This window comes from Lepisma saccharinum, chromosome 1 (assembly GCF_977018435.1).
Source record: "Lepisma saccharinum chromosome 1, izLepSacc3.1, whole genome shotgun sequence".
Classification (NCBI taxonomy): domain Eukaryota; kingdom Metazoa; phylum Arthropoda; class Insecta; order Zygentoma; family Lepismatidae; genus Lepisma; species Lepisma saccharinum.
Genome location: NC_139229.1, coordinates 75,243,492 through 75,265,670, shown reverse-complemented (window position 1 = coordinate 75,265,670; position 22,179 = coordinate 75,243,492). Strand labels below are relative to the sequence as shown.

The 22,179-nt window shown below is 35.5% G+C and overlaps 2 protein-coding genes and 1 long non-coding RNA gene across 3 annotated transcripts in view; 1 reads left to right on the top strand and 2 right to left on the bottom strand.

Annotated features, from left to right (window-relative positions):
- LOC145996585 (very long chain fatty acid elongase AAEL008004-like) overlaps positions 1-6,351 on the bottom strand; it is a 74,658-nt gene extending 68,307 nt beyond the window's left edge. Inside the window, exon 1 of the mRNA XM_083133132.1 lies at positions 6,280-6,351. The gene's annotated coding sequence lies outside the window, so the exon portion shown is untranslated. The remainder of the gene's footprint in view (positions 1-6,279) is intronic.
- The window catches only part of LOC145996692 (uncharacterized), a 186,440-nt gene continuing 169,066 nt past the window's right edge, over positions 4,806-22,179 (top strand). Inside the window, exons 1-2 of the long non-coding RNA XR_014442816.1 lie at positions 4,806-5,109; positions 6,339-6,461. This is a non-coding gene — a long non-coding RNA (uncharacterized LOC145996692). The remainder of the gene's footprint in view (positions 5,110-6,338; positions 6,462-22,179) is intronic.
- The window catches only part of LOC145979837 (very long chain fatty acid elongase AAEL008004-like), a 94,023-nt gene continuing 90,797 nt past the window's right edge, over positions 18,954-22,179 (bottom strand). The window contains exon 8 of the mRNA XM_083112886.1: positions 18,954-19,392. Coding sequence (XP_082969012.1) covers positions 19,213-19,392 — 180 coding nt within the window. The 3' untranslated portion in view covers positions 18,954-19,212. The remainder of the gene's footprint in view (positions 19,393-22,179) is intronic.

Below are 22,179 nucleotides of genomic sequence, written 5' to 3'. Positions count from 1 at the left end.
CACATTAGTGGGGCTCTGACAACACAACTTTAGACCGCCAATTCCAACGATACTCTCTATTCCTCTCTTCACAGCGCATGCGCCTAGTGTTGGAAGGAGGAGTCCATTTAGTTGGTAGGTTAGGTATCAAACTAACGTGTTGGATAAGCCAGATGCACAGGTTCCGTTTCATGGCGTATATACAGCAGTGTTACCACTTTTAAATCTCCAACCCATGTATGTATTCATAAGTTTCTCAGGATCCATTTATTAAAATATGTATATATATGTCAAATGTTTAATACACTGGAAATAATAAATATTTTCATTACCGACTAATCACATCTGTCGTGTACAAATGTCATTGCTATGGATAAATTCCTAAATGTTAATATACACGAATACATCTCGTTTCTGTAACATTTTTTTTTTCATTGAACAACGATCAGAAACCAACAACACTCGAAAACCACTGTTTATTGCCAAACTCACAGATTATCTTTACATGGGCAAATGTTAGCTCTAATTGATTATTACCACAGCATGGAGCAGGGACGCAAGTTTGCAATAAGAACGTAGGAAATGATCGAGTGGAGTTATATGATAAACAGGCCAGAGATTTACAACTCATAAGTTTCAATAGATTAATGTATACGGATTTATTACCACGAGTAAAAATCAAACTCATGGATCAATGGAGCAAATGGTGCAAGGAACAATTTAAGGTGTGGGTAATACATATAGATGGATAGCACACTTTGCTACAAAAGACCCATGGTTCTTTTTATACACACTCCCACGGCAGGTCATAGTTGTTATCAATAGGTTAAGGACGGGTCACGTCCGTATTCCAGCTTTTGTAGCAAGGATACATATCAAATCCCAAGAAAATGCAAATGTGCTAATGAAAATCCTGATGCAGAACATTTATTTCTTGAATGTCCTATTTTCTCAAATCAACAAATTTCACTCTATAAAGGTTTTCAACGTTTAAAAATGTATTTTCCTATATATATCTCTCTTCACTTCTATCAGAATTATCTCCTCCATTAATATGGCTTCTCTATGCATATGCTCGAAAATGTAAGCTTGAATTATGACTTTTATATAATCGCATATGATACTGGTGAACTGACTACTTTCAGAAGGAAAACATTAATACAAATTCAATAGCAGAAACAATGTCCAAAGTCGACAGTTTTTTGTTAACAGGGTCATGGTAAAGAAGAAGAAGAAATTGCAATAAGAATACGTTATATTCGCCAATACAGGGTAGGCTTGGCGGCTATCATTATTTCTAGCCTGATAGTAAGTGCAGAACCAACAAGGGCATTCCAGTACGAAATCCAGTTCCGTGCGATTTGGCCTTTAGTGAATGTGCACTTTCGTCGTTGGTCACGATACACGAAAACAAGACTGTACACAACTACTGGCGCCTTTACTTTCTTAAAAGAACTTTAGATGTCTCTGAGGTTTCATAATCGTTTTTGGAGTAAGCGACAGTGACAACGGCGCAGCATAGATTAAATTATTATTCACGAAAATGAACAGTTATATAGGAGCATGCAGTAGATGGCAAAGCAATATGTACAAATCGAATTCGAAAAATGAGTAAAGATATGGCTTCAATAGTTCTACCTGTTTGACCTAGTAGAATAAATTAAAATAATTATTTTCTATAGCTATTTAAGTTGTTATGAAATCATTAGCATAAATTACAGTTCGTCTCTCTCGAAACTTGACGTTGCAAAACAGAACTCGGAAAAAAAGAAGAAGACACGTGGTAATGATCGAAATCATTATGCCACATACGAGTCAGCGGAGCCTCATTAACCTGCAATAATGCAGTGTCCAGAGTTTACTGACAGGGAGATCCAGGGGGGTGTCTCGTTTCAACCGGAGGGATTAATCATCGCTCCGACTCGACGTCGATTGGGTATAAGCCTAAGCGATTATACTTTTTCGATTTTCGGCATCTTTCGGGTACATTTCATATAATTTCAGGTAAGATATTATTGATTAATTATTTTCAACTTTTATTATTTGATTTGCTAGCACAAAGTCATGTTACATTCTTAACAATATTGTAGGGAACGCTCAAGTTGTGGAAAAGTTTTACAATTTTGATGCAAGGGACTCATAAATTCAAATTTTCATAATATATAAAAGCGTAAATGCATGTATGTTTTTTTGTACTGAAAGTCATTTCATATACTACTAAAGTTCCAATATTATTCAAAGAGAGTTTTCGAAAATTACAGCGCGCTACGACGCCTGGGGTCACAAGTTCGAATTTCAGCCTCGACATGGGTGTTGGTTGCGAGCGTCCATTTATCAATTTCATCGTATCATCACTCATTTTTATTGCACGATTGGCCAAAAGTGGCAGAAAAGAGGCGTAAAATAATGTAATTAAATCAATCAACAAATTCTCTCCTAGGTAGGGGAACGTATGCTATTCATTTCTTATATTATTATGTAGACCTTTAACCACCCTGCGAGTGAGGATAACTTTATATTGAACTCAGTATACTTATTTCATTCCCTACAATGTGGGAAACGTTAGGTTACCAGGACATTAAGCACATATCCTCGAAGGTATGCGAATGCAGGCGGTCCCCCGCCTTTTTTATATTCTTAATGGAACAATTCAATCCAAAGTTTTATCCATTGCGGGTTTACTTGTATGTATAAAAATACGGGACTTTCACAAAAACAAAAATTTAACATAGGCGAATACTATGAGAAAATATGGTCCAAAGTCTTGAATGGAAGTGTGCTGAAGTTTTTTTCATACATGGGTATATTTCTCTTTCTCTCTCTCTCTCTCTCTCTCTCTCTGTCAGTTTCAACTCAAGTACAGTAAGACCTCGTTAATCCGGACCCCTTTAAGCTGGACTTCGCTTAATCCGGACAGGTTAAACGCCAACAACAACAAAATAAAGCAGAATGCAAAGTTTTAAATGTGGCTAGAAGTCAACAAGAGAACTTCCCAAAGAAAAGGCAGTCAACCACTGATGAAATTCTGTTTCCCACAGACTTTGTACTGTACTGTATAGTGTATTTAGGCCTATGCCTTTTAAATACACAATAACAAACGTGTTTTTTTGCTATAAACGGAGTTTTAATGCACTTTCTACTGTTTTTTTAGGTTATTTCAGTTAATCCGGACTTTCGCTAAACCGGTCAACTTATCCCCCATTAGTCCGGACTAACGAGGTTTTACTGTAGTTTAAGATTCAAATTTAGACTTTGAGAAAGTATATAGCGTTAGATTTTCTCTCTGCAAAACTGTGCTTTTCTACTAACATCAATATCCGCATATTGTGTAAAATGAAACAATATCCGCGGCGGAATGGTTAGCACAACGCGCTATGACGCCAGAGATTCCTGGTTCGAATCCAGTCCTGGGAATGGATGTTCTTTGTGAGTGTCCTCATGAAATGTCATCATATCATCACTCAGCATCATCGTTGCGATTGGCCAAAAATGGTAGAAAAGCGACGCGAAGTAACAAAAATCAAGTCAATAAACAACCTAAATCACTGACTGTCAAGTTCTGGGTCTCGGGCTGTAAGGCGTAACCTTCGCCGAAGACACCCAAAGGTCAAAATCGCTTCCACGTAATACACTCTCGTAACTGCAATATTGCAGGCCAACGAGGCTGAACCCTCATCCCTTCATCCATTACATCTTATCACCCACATCGTAATTAGCAAAAACTAACAGAAATGCGACGTTCAATAAGCTTAATTAATGAATCAATCAACTGTTTGGACCACAAGAGGTTCATTAGATCCAATGGTCGACAGCAAATGTAAACTTAATATATATTTCGCAACAAACATAGACGTAATCGAACTATAGCCGGCCTGCGTGGCGGAGTGGTTATTACAGTGCGTTGCGATGCCAGGGGCCTCAGGTTTAAATCCCGGAGTGGGCTTTGGAGAAGTTTAAAAAAAAAAAACTTTTTGAGTTGCTTTACATGATGCCGAAGAACGCAAGGCTCTATGTCGAATAGTTTTCTCACAATTGTAATTTAAAATCAGAGATATTTTATGTGGACACCCTGTATATAACTAAATGCATAAACACAAGAACCAAGCTGATCTCCAGCATCTAGTGTCATTGGCGTGCACAGGTTTTTTTAAAGGAAGGGGAAGGGGTACGAAATTTTTGTTTTAGTAGTCAGTCCTCATTTTGCCATCTTTTCCTGCCTTTGACGTTCATTTTTTAAACAATACTGAGCCAGAGAGGAGGTTATGACTCTCATAACCCCCTTGAACACGCCACTGCCAATGATATATTATTTTTGATAGGATTTCTGGGTTCACGGAATTTTAACATTCAGTCATATACTGTTAACCGATTTGTAAACTCTTTGGAAATTAATAAGATAGTAGCTCAATAGATGTCACTGGTGATGTTTTCAGGTAAAGTGACGTAACTCGAGTAACGTCTTGCTTGGCGAACTTGTAACTAACAAATGTACATATTAATAGATTTTTTGATTGTTATTGTTGAATTTGCATTGTATATAATACTGATTTATGTATACTTTTGCTCAAATCCCTCTATTTGGTAAATTTAGTAATCTTTTTAAGTGAGGGTTTGGTGATTTTGGTTGTTGAGAACGCAAGATAGGAGTTAGCACATTGTTTAATTTCCTACATGAAGATATTTTTCTTACGTACAAATGAAAAATAGTTCAATTTGTTTTTCATTAAAACACATGTCTACATGTACATTTACTTGCAAAGCGTTATGGATTATGCTCAAAAATGTTAAAATATGTTTAGCTACAATACGAAGACATGTTAATTGAACTGCTGAAATCGAAGTTGTAAGAAAAAGGAAGGAAAATAGTTCGTCAAAAATTTCATCGTCTCTGTTTGTGTGCTCCGTGAACGAGAGAAAGTAATCACGGACAAGAAAATCGTTTAAATCACAATTGTTAGTTCGTTTTGGAGTTATTTATGCGAGTGTCCAGTGATACCGGAGGTCTGCATGTAGTGGAATGTAGCAAAATTCATTCTTAATTCCTCAAACCCGTTGTTGAAAAATCGTAAAGCAAAGAGGAAGCGACCATGTTATGTATGGAGTGAATATTTCAGAATGTGACGGCAAAAGGTAAGTTATTCATTTCAATATATTGAATTGTGAAGAACTACTCATCGTTGAAAAGCATATCTTATCGAAGATATTATGAGTGACAACGTGTTCGTTAAATTATCACAACTTACCTCAAGGTCTTGCGTTTATATTGTAACATAACTTTCAATATCACGTCACACTATAGAAGTCCTAAAGGAAGATTGTTGTGTATTTCATCAGCTTATTATCAATTTCAATATGTCAAATGATGAGAAGCAGTAAATCATTGTAAATTTAACTACAATGTAAATACATGAAGTAACCATTACATTCGAATGTTGAGAAAGGCCATTAATAACAGGCCTGTAACATTTTAGGATAGCTTGTACTGATGATTAGTGCAGGACTGTGCGAAATCAGAGTTCCTCTCTTCTTAGTCTAGCTCTTAGTCCACTGAATAATAATTATCATTTTTGTAATTAGCCAACTTTTTTATATTTTCGTTTACATTTGGTAAGGTGGCTTTTCAACTTATGAAGATAAACTGTGGTGATGTGGTTGAATGAAAATTCTATGAATGGATGAAACGACTGATGGTGATTAATTGATTTTGTTTATTTCACTTCACTTTCTGCTACTTTTGGTAATACCGAATATGAGGATGAGTAATGATATGATGAAATTGATGAAGGGACACTCACAAAGAACACCCATGATGAAAGCGTGATATGTTGTATTGTGAAATGTGAATTTTAGCACAATAATTACGCATTAAACAGATAAGTATAGTGTGTGTTAGAGAAATACATATACTAAAATCTCTTATGCGTTGGATTAGTTTTTATTAAGTAATGGACAAAGAGATATTTCCAGAGTGGTGTCTGTGGAGTCTTAAGTTCGTGTTGTCTTATGTTTGTAACAATTGTTCTTTTATTGCTATTAACATTCATATTTCAAACCTAGCACAGTGCAAATGAACAGTTTGCCTACTATCTTTACTGTAGGATGTATAGAGTTTAAAAATCCAGTATTCAACATTATAGACATTTTGTCAGATATTTTTGATAAATCTAGTTCAATAATAAAAAAAACTACTTTCGTCATGTAAAAAAATATATATCAGCCTCATAATCCTTTCTCCATCACACACGAACCGGTTATAAATCCAATCACCCAAATAAATTTCAGATTTTTTCCCCAACTTACCTTGCCTACGTACGAACAATCAGATAGGACACGATTGTGATATTTTGATTTCTTCACAGAAACTGAAAAGTGCGAACGCTGCCTGGACGAGAAATATCCAAAAGAATCGAAGTTTGTTACCGAGAAGGTTGAACCAGGAAGCAGAGCAAACAAATGACATAAGCGATCCGAGTGCCACAGAGGTATGACTAGTCGTAAGAGGCTCGGTAGTACTTAAAATGCAGGCTTCAACTCGCGCTCACTTCTGCGGAGGAACCTGTCCTGTCCAATAACTTGGTACGTCTTGCACAACCGGAACGTACATGAACTGATTTAAAGATCTCTTGCCTTATTTTCCGGAGTAACTGCGCGTGTACGTGGTATGCATGGCGATCGTGCGGTTAACTTTTCCTTTTATCTTTTGTGAGTTTCGCACAGTACAAGCTCGGAGTTTGGCAATGCCCCAGAGAGGACGAAGTAGGTCACCGTACTCGTCAATTCAACTCCTTCCGGAAAGAAAACCTGATGCAAGTCATTCTGCAATTCGTACACAAGATGTATTGGAACTCCTGCCACTGTGGTTTTCTTTATTTATCGCCCGTTTACCTTTTCGCTTACCGTCCTCATTCAAACACGTACACAACTTCTAGTACACGGTGAGGCAAAAGTCAGGTTACATGAATGTAAATGGCCATCAGGGTCGCCAGACCTAACACTCCTGGATTTTTACTTGAGGGGACACGTAAAGGCCATCGTTTGAGTTTTAGTTTTTAAGTCCACTTTATCCGCAGGAAGGCTGATCTGGACTGGACCTACAGTTTAAAGTGAGATCCGAACCACTTGTACCTTTACGAAATATCGAACCCGAGACACCTTGATTACAAATTACAAGGCGACTACGCCATCGGGGAGGCCATCAAGGCCATCGTGTACGCTAAGAAATTTAAAAGCCTGCACCACCTCAGAGAAATGATCACAGGTGCTATCTCCCAAATCAGCTCTACCACACTAGCAGATTGTGCGTCGAATTGAATTATGCATTTAAGTAGATGGTGTGTATGTTGAACGTGTGCTGTAACTGTAACCATTACATCAGTAGAGCCCGGACCTTTATGTGCTGCACCAACAAGAAAATAATGTTGGGCGCTTCCATACATGGAGTCTCACACCTTATATATCGCCATATAGACCCATTCCATGGTACGTACATTTCACACTAATTTGAACCTAAAACACCCATCTGCACTTAAATATGAATTTTGCACCAATTCTGCCCTTAAAACATGGTTGCAGTGAGGGAATGAAAGTAAAAATGTACCATTATATTTGATTGCACCTAAAGATTCAGGCTCTACATATCAGTCACGTGTGTGTATTTGTGTGTGTATGCTTGTATGCACGTATTTGTTCTTCTATATAACCTGACTTTTGCCACACCCTGTAGTGTTTGGAGGAGCTCTGTTATCTTACCCTGACGCGTTGAGCTCGCTGGTGAGCAACGTCGAGTGGAACCCTTGCCTCCTAAAGTTGTTGGTTGTCATGCTGATGCAGCGGAAGCTGGCGATAATAACAATTGTAGGTGGTTGAACTTCCTTGGGGTCATTCTATGTCAAATCAACTAATGGTCTGGATATTGAACATTAGGAATTGGAACAGTGGTAGTGCCAGTAAAGTTGACAAAAATTGTAAAATTTCAGATTTTTTGGGGCTCTTAGTTTTAGAGCTATTGACTTTCAAAGAAAGCAAAAATTGTAAATAATTGACAACATTTTGATATCTTTAAACAGCTCTAGATAAAGTAAACTATTTGACCTCAAATTGATGTCATTCTCTTCAATTTTTAATGACCTTTAATTTGAAGTGCAACATGACTATGGGATTTGAATTTCGTAATTTTCCAAAATTTTTTACAAAATTTCAAAAACACAACTTTTATTTTTTTAAAAAAATATAAGTTTTAAATATATCAAGTTCTGCTGTCGCAAGAAGGGTTTATAAGAGCATAATTATCTCTTACCCCCCTCCACATACATACAAAATTTATTTTATTAACTAATTCTTTGACACTTCTAAACTCTATACACAAAACTAAATGCTTCAAATCTATTTCATGCTTCAGAAACGCATGGATTGATGCAGCAAAGTTTATTGGCCTCTGCCAAGAATAAGGTTTCAGTTGGATGCATTTTTTTGGATATAAATATAAAGTCAACCTGTATCACATTTTGAATGTGAGTATTTCTTTCCGTGTCAAGCTGCACTTTAATGCATCAGCTGATGAGTGTTTTATGCACCTTCTTGCGTCTTTCTCGATTATGCATTTAAACATTTGGTCTGAGCTACAGACTTCATGCATTTTTCTTTCAGCTGATGCTTACACTTCCCTGTTTGTAGGGTTTATCGTTATGGCAACAAATATCTCATCTGGTCCTTGACGTACTAGGCCCATTTCACAAATTGTGTGCACATTACAAATCATTCAAGGGAAATACTGGATTATTTTACTTAGCTTTTTGTGCCACTTTTGGCTAATTTGCGAAGATGGGGATGAGTGATGATATGATGAAATTCATGAATAGACACTCACAAGCATCCATACCCAGTCCTGGATTCGAACCCGGGACCTCTGGCGTCGTAGATCGATGTGCTTACCACTGGGCCACAGGGGCCGGAACTACTGGAATATGACCTTTTTAGTCATGACGTGTACTGTTATAACTGACAATTTGATAGCCATGACCATGTCTTTTTGTAACATTTATATTGTCTTACATATCTTAACTCGTGACGAAGCAATGATTCTTATCTGGTGAATATTATATAGTAGATAAGGGATCTGATGTGAAACATGGTAAGTGGCATTTTGGTCATTATTGACTTACAAAGTAAAACTATTTTTGCGTGAATTTGCCATGTCATGCAATTTACACTTCTGAAATTGGTAAACACAACATGAAAACAATTTATGAAACAATTTATCTACTGTAAAGCTTGTAATAACCTTCTCAATAATGACCAATATGTCACCATGTTTTACTCCCGAGCTCTTCTAACATTATTATCAGTATCCCATTATCTTTCAGTGCGTATTACGATTCTACTAAAGCAATGTATAATATTTGTAGTAACATCTTAACATTTTCAAAGCATGTTATTACTACGCACTTAAACAATGTTATGAATTAGAAACAAGCAGTTTATTAGTAGGTATACTTGCGAGAATGACCTTGGAAATGTTCCTTCGCGTGCTAAGACTATAGTCGCACCAAATTTGCATCATGTCCTTGGCGAATTTTACCACGTATTAGGGTGTATAATTTTCAAATAACATGCAATTACATGAATCCTGAATGGTTTAAAGTTTTTTTGCTATAATCAGACTTTTCCATGTCAATTAGGTCAAGCTGTTCATATTTACAAAACGTTAAATTCTACTAGGTAGCAGAGAACATTCATTTTCAGAGATAGGTAGGAATGGTACAGAGGTAAGGAGGCTTTGGTTTCGTCTCGAACTTTGAGACGAAATCCAGACGGTCTTGTAAAGATCAGGAAGAAACCCTTCGAGACTCTCGATCTCGTTCGAGACTTCGATAAACCACTCCTTATCTCGAGAGCCTCTGGAGCAGGTTAACGAAAACAAGTCCTCTGCGCAAGTAGTGGCTCGAGAGGAACACGTGATAGGGGAAGTGAGTGCACAGAGGTAGAAAGCTGCTGCAGCTACCAGCCGCTTGAAGCAGCGCACACTGCTTTGCTTCGCACACTCGCTTTCTCCCCTTCTCTACCGTTATGCACGACGTTTCGCAACAGATTCCCGAGACAAGGTGTATATACCAGTGGTTCCCAAAGAGTGAGCAGTGTCACTCTGGGGCGCCGTGACTGGCTTACAGGGGCGCCGCGAAATATTCCAATATTTTCACTGAAATGACTCTTACTTGTTATGGCATGCTGTGATTGTTCCAAATATGTCCTTATTTAGTACTTGTTACACATAAAATCTTTCTGAATTTGAAATATGTGTTCAATTTTTGACTTAAGGCAAGCAACCTAACCACACTAACTGAAATTGCAAGTGTCACATAGGCCTACATTCTGACTTGGGCGCCGCGGGGAAATCTTGGAACACTAAGGTCGCTGTGAAACGAAGAATTTTGGGACTACTGGCATATATTGTATGATATTTGAAAATCAAAATCACCCTACTGTGTGACTTATTCGGACATAGTAATCGGATATCCATCTCTGATTACACGTAGGTATGTCACATAATTTGGTTATCGTAGTTACAGAGTCAACTCATTACATTAGTAACATCTGTGAACTTCTGCTTCATGTATCATTATAGAATTAGAGGATAGAATTCATGGCCGCATTTTGAGGGGGGTTCTAGGGTTCAACCCCCCCCCCCCGGAACTTCTAACATGTTGGATTAATGGAAGTTCAGAAACCAAATCTATAACTAATTTTCAAATTTTTTTTCGAAGCATCACAAAAATACAAGGAGGCAATGTTGAAACCATCGAGCTAGAATTTTCATGCATTTTGAATTCTGAGACTTGAGTGAGACAGGATTTATTCTCGGAATCATAGCCCACCTGCGACCCCTCCATTTTCACTTCTGTCCTCTTTCAAGTCTTGTTCCTGCGTCACAAGGAATATAGACTGAAAATTCCCTTATGATTGTCCCAAAATTCCCTTTCCAACTTTTAAATTCCCTGTCCGATAAAGTCGAAAATTCCCCACGATTGGAGTTCAAACCTAGGATCTCTAGTTTCTTAGCGCATTACGTTCGCGATTGAGGTTACAATCCATGCACCAGGCTGTTTTAAAAAATAATAACTAGTCCCACAATTTTCAAATTTCCAAAAATTAAGTTTTAAGGTCAAACAACAAAACCTTTATGACTAAAATTTCCATCTAACTTTTAAAGCTTTTTTCTTGAAGTTATCTAAAATTTAATAAATAAAAAAAAAAAACTTGTTCTGGATATTCACTCATCTGCTGGATTGAGTAAGCCCCCTCAAGGATATAAAAATAACAATAATAGTAATTATTATGATTATTGAATAAAATTGTTTTATTATTATGAAATTTTAATTATTATTGTATAATTATTGTTGTTATTTCTATTATCCAAAATTTCTGGCGACGCCCATGAAAACAATTATGAATGAACCCCCCCCCCCCCCCCGAAAATATTTTCTGCCTACGGCCATGAGAATTCCCTTTATCGAGGGTTAGTAGCCTCGAGACGAGGCTTAAAAGAAAAAATGTGTTATTGATGTGTTAAAACTGGTATAAACTTCTGTCCGTGTCTCCCCCCCCCCTTCCTTCCCATATAATCAACACCATGATAGACAATTTTGACAATATGCATGTTTTATATACTGTGTGTGCGAGAGATAGTGCGCACGTTTGAGGAAACTGTGTCAGAATATACACATTTTGGCAGCACAAATGTATACGTGGGGAGAGGGGTGCTTGGCTGTTTGTGTGTGTGTATGTGTGTGGACAGAGAGAATGATATATTCTCAAGTCTCATGAATTATGCGCTTTTAATAGGTTATGTGTGCCATTGTCAGAAAATGATTAATTTTTTCCTTGAGATAACATGCCAGATATTGACTTTTATGAGTTTCTAAAGTCCACTTTATGACTAGAAAGGCTAACCGGGACTTGACCTACAGTTTAAAGTGGGATCCAAACCTCTATGTGCCACCATCGGGTATCGAACCCGAGACCCCTTGATTACAAGCCGACGACTTTACCACTACGCCATCGGGGAGGCCCTCTTGTTTACTTGAGCTTTAGTGAATTACAAAGTATGTTCGTAACACTCATGTATAAATTAGTTCCTGTTTTTTTACTAATGATAATAATTCTTTGAAATTATTATGTAACTGCACCTATAAGAACAACAAAGGAAGCAGTGATTCTAAAACAAAATAATTTCTTGAAGCTAGGTAAGATAGGGTTTAAAAAAAAATAACTCCTATCTACAGAAATAATATTTCCAATCTACATAAAAACATTTCCAAGTCGTCTTGTACATACAATCCAGGGCAGTTTACATGAACCGCGTGGAAATGCAGTTGGAAAAGGATGTCAAAGTTTGTGACAGTAATCGCGCTACGGAGATTGCATTGACACCAAGGTTAAGCTATATTAGAAGAGGAACACACGTGCCTAAATAAAAATATAAAAAGTAAGAAATGGCATCAACTTGACACAAATCTAGTTTTTATACTTGAAAATGTTACATAAACATTGAACTAGGAAGAGGAAATTAACACGTGTAATTTAAGTTGATCCTTTGCCATTTACATTATTCCCTCCTTCGTGGAAATTATGAAAAGTCATTCGGTAATTTGAAGTGATTTATTAGAGCCTAGATTACTTTGCTGCAATAATGGCGTAATTATATATAAATGCGTGGCTTTAATATTGTTACGTGACAAAACACGTTCTTGTGCTTCGCATTATAAATCATAAGTCTTTATTTTTCATTTCTAGTTTTCAGTGATTACAGATTACTAATGTACACGATCGGTCTCCATTACAAATATTCAAATTTTCGAGACCTTGTTGCACTCTTATGCGGTACTAAATGTTGTAAGTTATTTCAATTAGAAAATTTTGTAAGTCTACGCTTGTAGAATTATTATGAAACACAAAAACAAGTGCATAACACGAAATAACGATAAGTATAATTGATATTCATTGGAGTTATATTAGCTACCCAGGGTTATTGTTTTCTTTGAATTAATCTTATAGATAAATACAAAACTGGTTATCAGCCTTTACAAATTTTTATTTGATGATTAATAAGTGGGCCTGGTGCCTACTATATCCGATATTTTCTTCTCCCGCGTAGGTACTGCATATGTATATATACATACACAAAAATCTCTTGCCTTTCAAGCATAACAAATGTTCTGAAAAAAAAAATATATAGAATTTATCGCTGCATGTCGGTAGGTATTTTTTTTTTTTGTAATTTTACGTTAAATGCCTTCTTGCAAAATGTATTAATAATACGCACTTTAAAAATGTTCGAGTATATTTTTACATGTTAATTTGTGAATTGCACGCAATCAAAATTATTTCATTATTGCAATTTATCCCGTAAGATTGGGTATGATGATATAAAGTAATATGGGGCAAGAATGCGCAGTTTATTATGTTTTATTGGACTTATGAATCTATAGTAACACACGGGAAAAGTAACACAGAATGCACTATCCTTTGCCAACATACAGTAAATTTTCAGCAGAAAACAAACGAAAAGCACGAGCGTACAAACGCGCAGTCTTACATAAGTTGGATGTAACTTAAGTCACTTTCCAAAAAAATATTTATTTGTTTATTTATTTTGCTCATCCATTTAAGGGCTACAAACCTTTCGTTTCCCTCCTCCGTTACGCATTTCCTCACGATAAATCATTTGTTTGTAACCTCTTCAAGCACCAATATTTTTATTTTCAATAAATATATCTTTTTGGCACAACTCCTCTCTTCGATTTTCTTCTTTATTTATTTATTTAGGGGTGTATTAGTTGAAAAATTAACTGTCGGAAGTGAATTCAATAAACAGACCAAATTAGATCATTGTATGCCATTTCCCAATGATGCACCTTGGACTCGATTCGAAAAACCTGTTTTTGATCTCCAGTGTGTTAACAGCGACCAAGAGTGATGCATTACAAAAACATTAATTTCGAAATTCCACACCGCATATTGCAACCATATAAATTGCACAATATAGGATAGAACACTGGCGAAATAATAGATTGGAAGCGCTAGTAACACAGATTGTAAAAGTGATCATAATTCAATGGACTGTCATTTTTTTATATTTGTTCAAAATGGTGACATAGCGGCAAAGACTTCAAGACTTGGAGTGAATCCAAAATAGCATCGTACCAGACGTTTGCTTGATGGGCGTTGCTTCATAGAATTTTAGCATGTGGGTCGCGTTGAGAGTAACTTTCTACTAGTCTCAGAGAATGCTCTCAAGAAATAAGTCGTTTGATGTAATTCAATCGACCTTTTTTGTAGCAGAAATTCTCAGACGTTGCAGAACGAGTTTCAGGATGAGATATCCAACAGGAATGATGAGGTGAAAGTCTGGATTACGGTATTGAATGAAACTGAATTTTCCATATATGGTTAACCTACCGTAAACATTAGTTTTTACCTTTGAAAGTGGAAGTATTTCACAGGCATCTAGAGCCAGACCGGTTCGTAGTCGTAGTTCAGAGATGGCCCAACTTTACAACATTCAAAAATAACAAGGAGTTTTGAATTGTTATTATAATTTCTTGGTTCACATAAACTTTAAGATGTAAGAAAGATATTATTTTTCATTAACGTACGGGGCAACAAAATATTATGTACCTCTAAATTTCTATTTGCAAGATCTTGAACTTTACATTGTATATGTTAATATAATTTTCATTACATAATCATTTAAAGGATGATGTGAATTAATTGTATGGTATGGTATTATATCTGTCCATTGATGTGCTTAGCATGAAGCAACAATAAACAATTATTACTATTAGAGGTATAGCTTGGAATGTAAATGTGTTGTTCTCACTATATCATTCTGCATATTACATTTTATCCGTGTAATACTGTTCTTCTTTACTTGGCTTTGTGGTGTATTAGGTTTTATTCTGTGGTCATTACTTAATTGATTGATTGATTATTCTAGTTTATTTACTTCTCTTTTCTGCCACATTTTTTTAATGCGAAGCTGAGGATGAATGGTGGGTGATAAGATAAAATGGATCAAAGGACAATCACAAACACAAATGGACAGCACATAACACATGCCACACAGAGGATTATACTTGACCGTGAGTTTAATCGGTAGAGCCTCGTTATTCTGCAACATTCGTAAAGGGTCCTTCCTGCCTTACCCCAGCCCTTCATCACATAATATAAATTATTATTATTTGATGCTAAAAAGGAATATTATAATGTAAAGGTGCAATACTATTAATCCTTAGAAAACAATGTTAATGGTGACAAGAATGCTTTTTGGTTTCACTTTAAATGAAAGAAATCACTGAAATGTATTTATGATAATGATGTACTTTAGTCAGATTTTTCACAAATCTTTCAAAATAAGAAGTCATGTAAATGTTAAAAAAATATTAATCTTAATAAATACACCAACTTAATTGAAATACCTGTTATCTTAGAAAAGGATGTAAGTGATACAATTAACAAAGTAAATGGCAGGTCTTGAATAGGTCCTGATGTCATACCAAATTTTATTTTGAAAGCCAGCAAAGATGTTTTTGTAACATTGTTAACTAAAATTTACAATATTTCACCATCATCTGGAGTATTTCCAGCTATCTGGAAAAATGTGTTTATTGTACCTGTAACTGAAAACAAAGATGGAAAAGTCAATTATTATAATTATAGACAAATCACTGTAATAAATGCCATGGCAAAGGTTTTTGAACACATAATTGCTGACTATTTGTCTTACTCTTTTAAACAATATATTGATGGAAATCAGCATTTTTTTTTTTTTAGAGAGAATGGTCTATATTACAAATTTATTGGTTTTAATATAATCACTTACATCTAACATTCGGAAGCAATCCAAGACTGATATTTTATTTATTGACTTGGCAAAAGCCTTTGATAGTGTCAACAATCAGCTATTAATTTATAAACTCGACCAAATGGGAGTATCACCACGATTTCTGAATTGGTTTTCCAACTTTCTAGTAAATGGAACTCCTCTAGAAAAGAAATATTTTGTGGAGTACCTCAGGGTCGCTAATTTGCCCAATTTTATTTGCTGCTTTTATCAATAATGTTACTTTATGTTTTAAATCTAGCACATGTTTACTATATGCAGATGATATAAAAAAACTAAAAGTATTTTAACGAATAATGATGTCGTTCAACTTCAGGCTGATCGCGATAGAATGACATATTGGTGCAAGGTTAATGAAATGGAAATTAGCTTGAAAAAGTGTAAAGTTTCAAAATGTACTAAGAAAGTTAATTACATAGTTTCCAACTATTATATTTATAAAAATAAAATCCAACTGTGCGACAGCCACAAAGACTTAGGAATACTAATAGACTTCTCTCTTATTTGATGAGCACATTTTAGAAATTTGCGAAGTAGCAAGAAAGATGCTTGGTTATATATTTTTCGCATGGAAAGTTTTTTAAAAAGAAGATACCTTAATATACCTGTATAAAACGATAGTTTGTCTTATTCTTGATTACCCTGATGATTTATGGTTTCTAACAGCCACTAGTCACCTTAAGAAAGTTAAATCAGTTCAAAAACTTTTTATCAGGTTATTATGCACAAAGTTAAAAAATAATACCATGACCAACATTACTCTGAATGGTTAAGACAGTTGAATATGTTTACCTTAGAAGAAAGAAGAAAACGAAAAGGATATATTTTTGTGCAGAAGATTTTAACTTTTCAAATAGATAGTGAATATTTTTTTATTAGTACCATCCTATAAAATTCCCAGATATTCCCGAAGGAATATCTCAATTCTTGCATGTGTAAATAAGACCAGAGGTTTAGTAACTGAACTTGTTGGAACCTACAATTTGAAATTATGATGATGTATAAGATTGTATGATTCACTTTATAATTTTATAACTACGTATTTATTCAATTCTGTAATTTTGTATGACCAATTTTAACATAGTGATGTACCTGGTTGTCAAATCGTGCTTATCACTTTAAAAAATATGATTATATTCTACTGTGTTCAGTACTTAAAATAAACTATTTGTATTATATTGTTACTGTGAAGAAAAAGGGTGCGAGTTAACGGCACCTAGTTTGTATGTGTGTATGTGTTAACAAAAGCATAGGAAGACTGATACAAATACATTTACAATCTATAGTATGTGTTGAAATACATAGAATTTGCCTGGGTTTACTAATATGCATGTTGGAAGAATTTCCTCGCAATCTGTGAGTGAACGACCCCAAAGCCTCATGAGAGCAGTTTTTTTTCCTCATGCATTTTGAAGAAACGATTATGATGGGGGAATTTCCTTTAAAGCGACGTCATGACCTTGAATTTTGCAAACTTGAGTCAACGTTTCGAAGAAGAGAGCAATTTCAGGCTAGTATTGCTTGTCTAAGTTCACATCAAGTCCTTAATTATAGTTTTTTCCTTTGAGCAAAATTTTTTACATTAGGTTACCTAATGACCATTGTCTCCGTCAATTTATTGTTTTCATGCAGTCAACAATCAACCTGCGCATAATAAAATGTGTTTTCTTTATTTTTAATTCTCGTCTCTCTGCATCCGGTGTCATTGCTGTTAACATTTACTTTCTCTCTTTTTCTTTGTACCTTTCTTTCTTTCTCTCTCTCTCTCTCTTTCTGCATTTCTTTCATTTTCCATTTTTCTATCTTTTTCCTTTCTCCCTAAATTTCTTCCTCTAATTCTGTATCTATTTCCTTTTCCGGTGCCTTCATTTCGCTATTTCGAACCCGTGGCCGTGTAGCTGCTGGAATAGGACCGATTGCCGACGAAATCAGATTTGCAAAATCCTTCAACTAAAGCGCATAGATTTATTTCAGTTAAAATAGTTCACAATTACAAATAATCATGTATTTCTGTAAAAGAAGATGGTAATGTTTTCCTTGTACTGCCACACATTTTTCACATCTTTTGAGAAAGTACATCTCATCACGCTCCTTCACGGCTTTTTTCTCACATAACTGTACATACTCTTTTTTGTTCTAAAGTGTACAATCTGATTCAAAAGAACCTTAACAACATTTATGAAATGTAAAGGAGTTAGGATGGGTACAAATGGTAATGATAAAAAGCAGGTTAGCCCTAGGGGAAACCATATTGTATGATCCAAGCGGACGTCCGCCATATTGGTGACCGCCATATTGAATTCAAGCAAAAAAAAATGGGAAGGGAGTGATGTGATATGTCAAATCAGGCTAGAATTTCACTAGAAATGCAATGGTGAAGGGTTTTCAACCATTCTTTATTCCGGAAAAAGTTACGACTGCATGATTGTCTCCAAATGTTCCGGGAGACAGGATCAGGCAACGACAGGAGACGATCAGGACGTCCCAGAACTTCCACCGGCGAAGCCCTCATCCTCATCGTCGCAATTAGCCAAATGTGTTACCGAGTATAGGTAGAGAAAATACTTTTTATAAGTTTTTCCCTTAGAAGTTTGGACAGATGACTCTTTTCCAGAAAAGCTCCAGGAGCTTTAATAAACTGTTAAAGTTAAAACTTAATTTGTCGGAATTTCCATCCATACTTACCCTGAGAAAGGCTTGAGTGTAGGCCTTTACAAGTCACCATATTCACGATTTTGCTAGCAAGTAAGTGTTGGAAAGTAACAAAATATAATCAAAACCTAGAAGTAAGACAATTTTTCAATGCAGCATTAAGAATTTGTATAACCTTTTAAATCAGACATTTAGGACTCCTATTATTGGTTAACAAATCCTTGTTGGATTCACTAATATAAATATGAATGTCGCAATACATTTCTATTTAAATATGTGGCTCATACTTTTTGACAGCCATCCCATTCCTGAGAGTCTGACACTGCCACTCATTGGGTACTCAATTGAAACAAACCAAAGAAGTGAAAAAGTTATTTTAAGATTTTATTCTAATCGTACTTATTATGTTTTCAATCAACTTGTTACAAACTTTTTTTTTTACAAACACAAACAAGGAAGCTCTTAAATAACAATGAAATCAACATGAAACGCTGTAGTGTCTTAAGATATGCGACAATTATATGAAATACTACAAGGTTGCCAATGCACACATGTTAGTATGAAAAATGTTTGCACGTACTGTTAAATGTTTTTTCTGATAATGGATCGTTGAAGACATGCAAAAAGAGACGTACACAAGTAATACGATTTTTAGAATAGGTACGCGTATGACGCTCCAGCACTTAGCTTGTTTTTATTTTGAGATTCGCTTGACTGTGATTGTACGTTCTGATGTAGAAGTTGACGAAGAGTACAATCAAAAGAAGTCCAATGTTGATGACGAACAGTGCCCCTACTTTCGGATAGCCGCAATCATAGATAAATAAGAATCCTGTGTGTATCAAAACTGCGAAGAACTGCGCCTGAAATTTGAAAGTAATTTTTCAGTTACATATTGCATATTCCCTATATATCATATCTTGAGAGACAACAATGGCTCAAGATAATGATTTGACACCACTGCAACTATCTTAATATTACGGCAACATTGAAAGATATGAGTTCATGTGACTATACAGCACTTTATAAAAATAGTGAAGCTATGCACCATTTATATTTTCTACATGTTGGCATCATCAGTGCATGTCCTAGGGAGGGATAACTCGGGCTTTCGCCCGAGGCTACGCGCCGCAGGGAAAACCTCTGTCGCCAGATAATAATAATTGTTTGTGTACGGTTTATTTCGAGCTTTTAGGACGCCGGTGCTTCCAATTAAGTAACATTTTTATTTTCCTGACATTCAAATTTATGAATCATTTCCTAAACAAATGACTACATGAAAATCATGTTCAAATCTTTCAATAAAAATAGATAATAAGCCCTATTCCTTTAATTATAAAATGAAATCATGAAGTGAAAATATTACGTGCATTTTTAGGGCCATTGCATTGTCGCAAGTGGGACGCACAGACTAAATTCTTGACATTAAAGTAACTATTCTGCTGATAGTTAAGCAACATTTTTTTTCTAATGAATTGTGAAACAAAACACGGTTGATTCAACTTAACTACTCTTTAGAATACTTTCCCAGATTTGTAGCTATAAGTGAATAATTTTGTGTCACGGGCAAGAAAGATAAAACGTTCTCTCTTTAGTTAATAACAAATTATATTCATTTCTGTGAATTTTCAAGTTTTGAAAAGCAAATTATTTAAGACAAAGAGTGAAGGTACTTGACCTTTGAATATTCTAGTAGAGTTCAAGGGAAAATGTAACAGTTAAAAGAGAAATTAATTGTATTTTGTTGATACAGGTGGGACACAATAGAAAACATAAGTAAATCAAAAAGTTATAATTATCAAACAATACCTTCTACCTCCTAATATAATTATGTATAGCTAATACAATTTTAGATTAGTGACTCACAGGATGGAATAAATTTACCGTACATCATTTCATTTAATTTCAAAAATTGAGATTCAGGATTACTTTGATATGGAATGCCCCTATGTGAAAAAATGTAAACTTACCACAACGTCCACATTCAATAAAAACTAAACGAAAGAGAATTATGATAGAATGTTATTGGATATGATTAAAATTTGGCAATTTGTTAGATAAAATAATAGTTTGTTATCGGACACATCCAGTTTTGTAATTAATTATAATAAACGCCGCACCAGTTGCATATCCGTAACGAAAGTTAGAGACGCTTATTAGCCTCTCACTTTGTGCTTATTGCTGTTATGTGATAATACAAAATATATAAATTAATTGTTTATTAATTGTAATAATGCTTACATTGCGATTATATAGGATAGCTCTACTTCAGACTAATGATATAAATATAATATATATATATATATATATATATATATATATATATATATCTCTGTCTCTGATTGTGTGCTCTATGTCCCCGCACACACCCAGGACCCACCCTGGATACAATTTCGCAGGATTATAATATAAAAGCTTCTCTTCGAATAATATTGGTAAGTACAGATATTATTTGGATTTTTGAGAAATTTTTACAAGGCGTATGGTCCCTTCTAACTCTCAAGAAAACAATTACGTGAAGTTGCATGGTGTCGACATTCACATATGATCATATGTTATGTTCCATCAACTGCACCACACTCATAGCACAGGGATGTCAAAATCTTTCTGGTGTATGGGCCTTTTTGGGGCATGCATGTAATTTAGCCGACATTTGGCAAGGGTTGTTAATGGGATTATTGAATAGTTTGATGGGTCATTCCGGTGTTACGTGGGTAAATGTAAGGCTCTAGACATTAGACTGGATCAATATATTCAAAATGAAATAATTTAATTGAATTATGAAGTACTTTGTGGTGGTGTCTACTAACAACCCTGGTAGGAGAATAAAGGCGATCAGAGCGTGATGATGATCACATCATCTCCACAAATTGCCGACATTGTTAATGTGTGGTGATCAACCTCTACATCCCCCATAGGCCTTTGTGGCATGTGGCATTGTACTGGGGGTAGCTTTACCTATTTTGTGCGTGTGGGTATCATTTAATTTGAGAGTACTAAACATTTCCATGAGAGGGGGTCACGGACTTGATTATTCTGTGTTATTACAGTGAGGTACCCATACATCATAATTAGATGCAAAATCAGAAAAAGTACATAAAATAATGACTTTCTGACACTCCGGAACGAAGGTCGGCTAACTGCTTCTCGAGGAAATAATTTCCGCCACTATTCAAGAGATGCCGCCCTCCGTTGCGAAGTGGTTATCACAGCGATCTACGATGACAGGGGTCCCGGCTCAGAATCCTGGCCTGAGCGTGGATGTTCTTTGTCAGTGTCTCATGTCATCACTCATCCTCAACTTCGTGGTTAGCCAAGAGTGGCAGAATAGCAACGTTAAGTACGAAATTAAATCAAATCAAATCAAAACTGCGCGAATAGCCAAATGTGGCAGAATAGCGAAGAAAAATATATCCAAATCAATCTTCAACGGAAGTACGAGTGTATTTAACCTCAAACACACAATTTACCCTCCTCAGAAATGTTATTGAAAATGCGGAAGTTTTCGAAGGGATGCTGAAGAAGTGTTGTTTGACCGCTAATGATGGGAAGAAAGAAAAAGTCATTTGTTGGATAACTTCTCAGCTTGATTATATAGAAGACGAGAACTGATCTACGTTACGTACTCGAAGGTTGCGTAGTACCGTGCT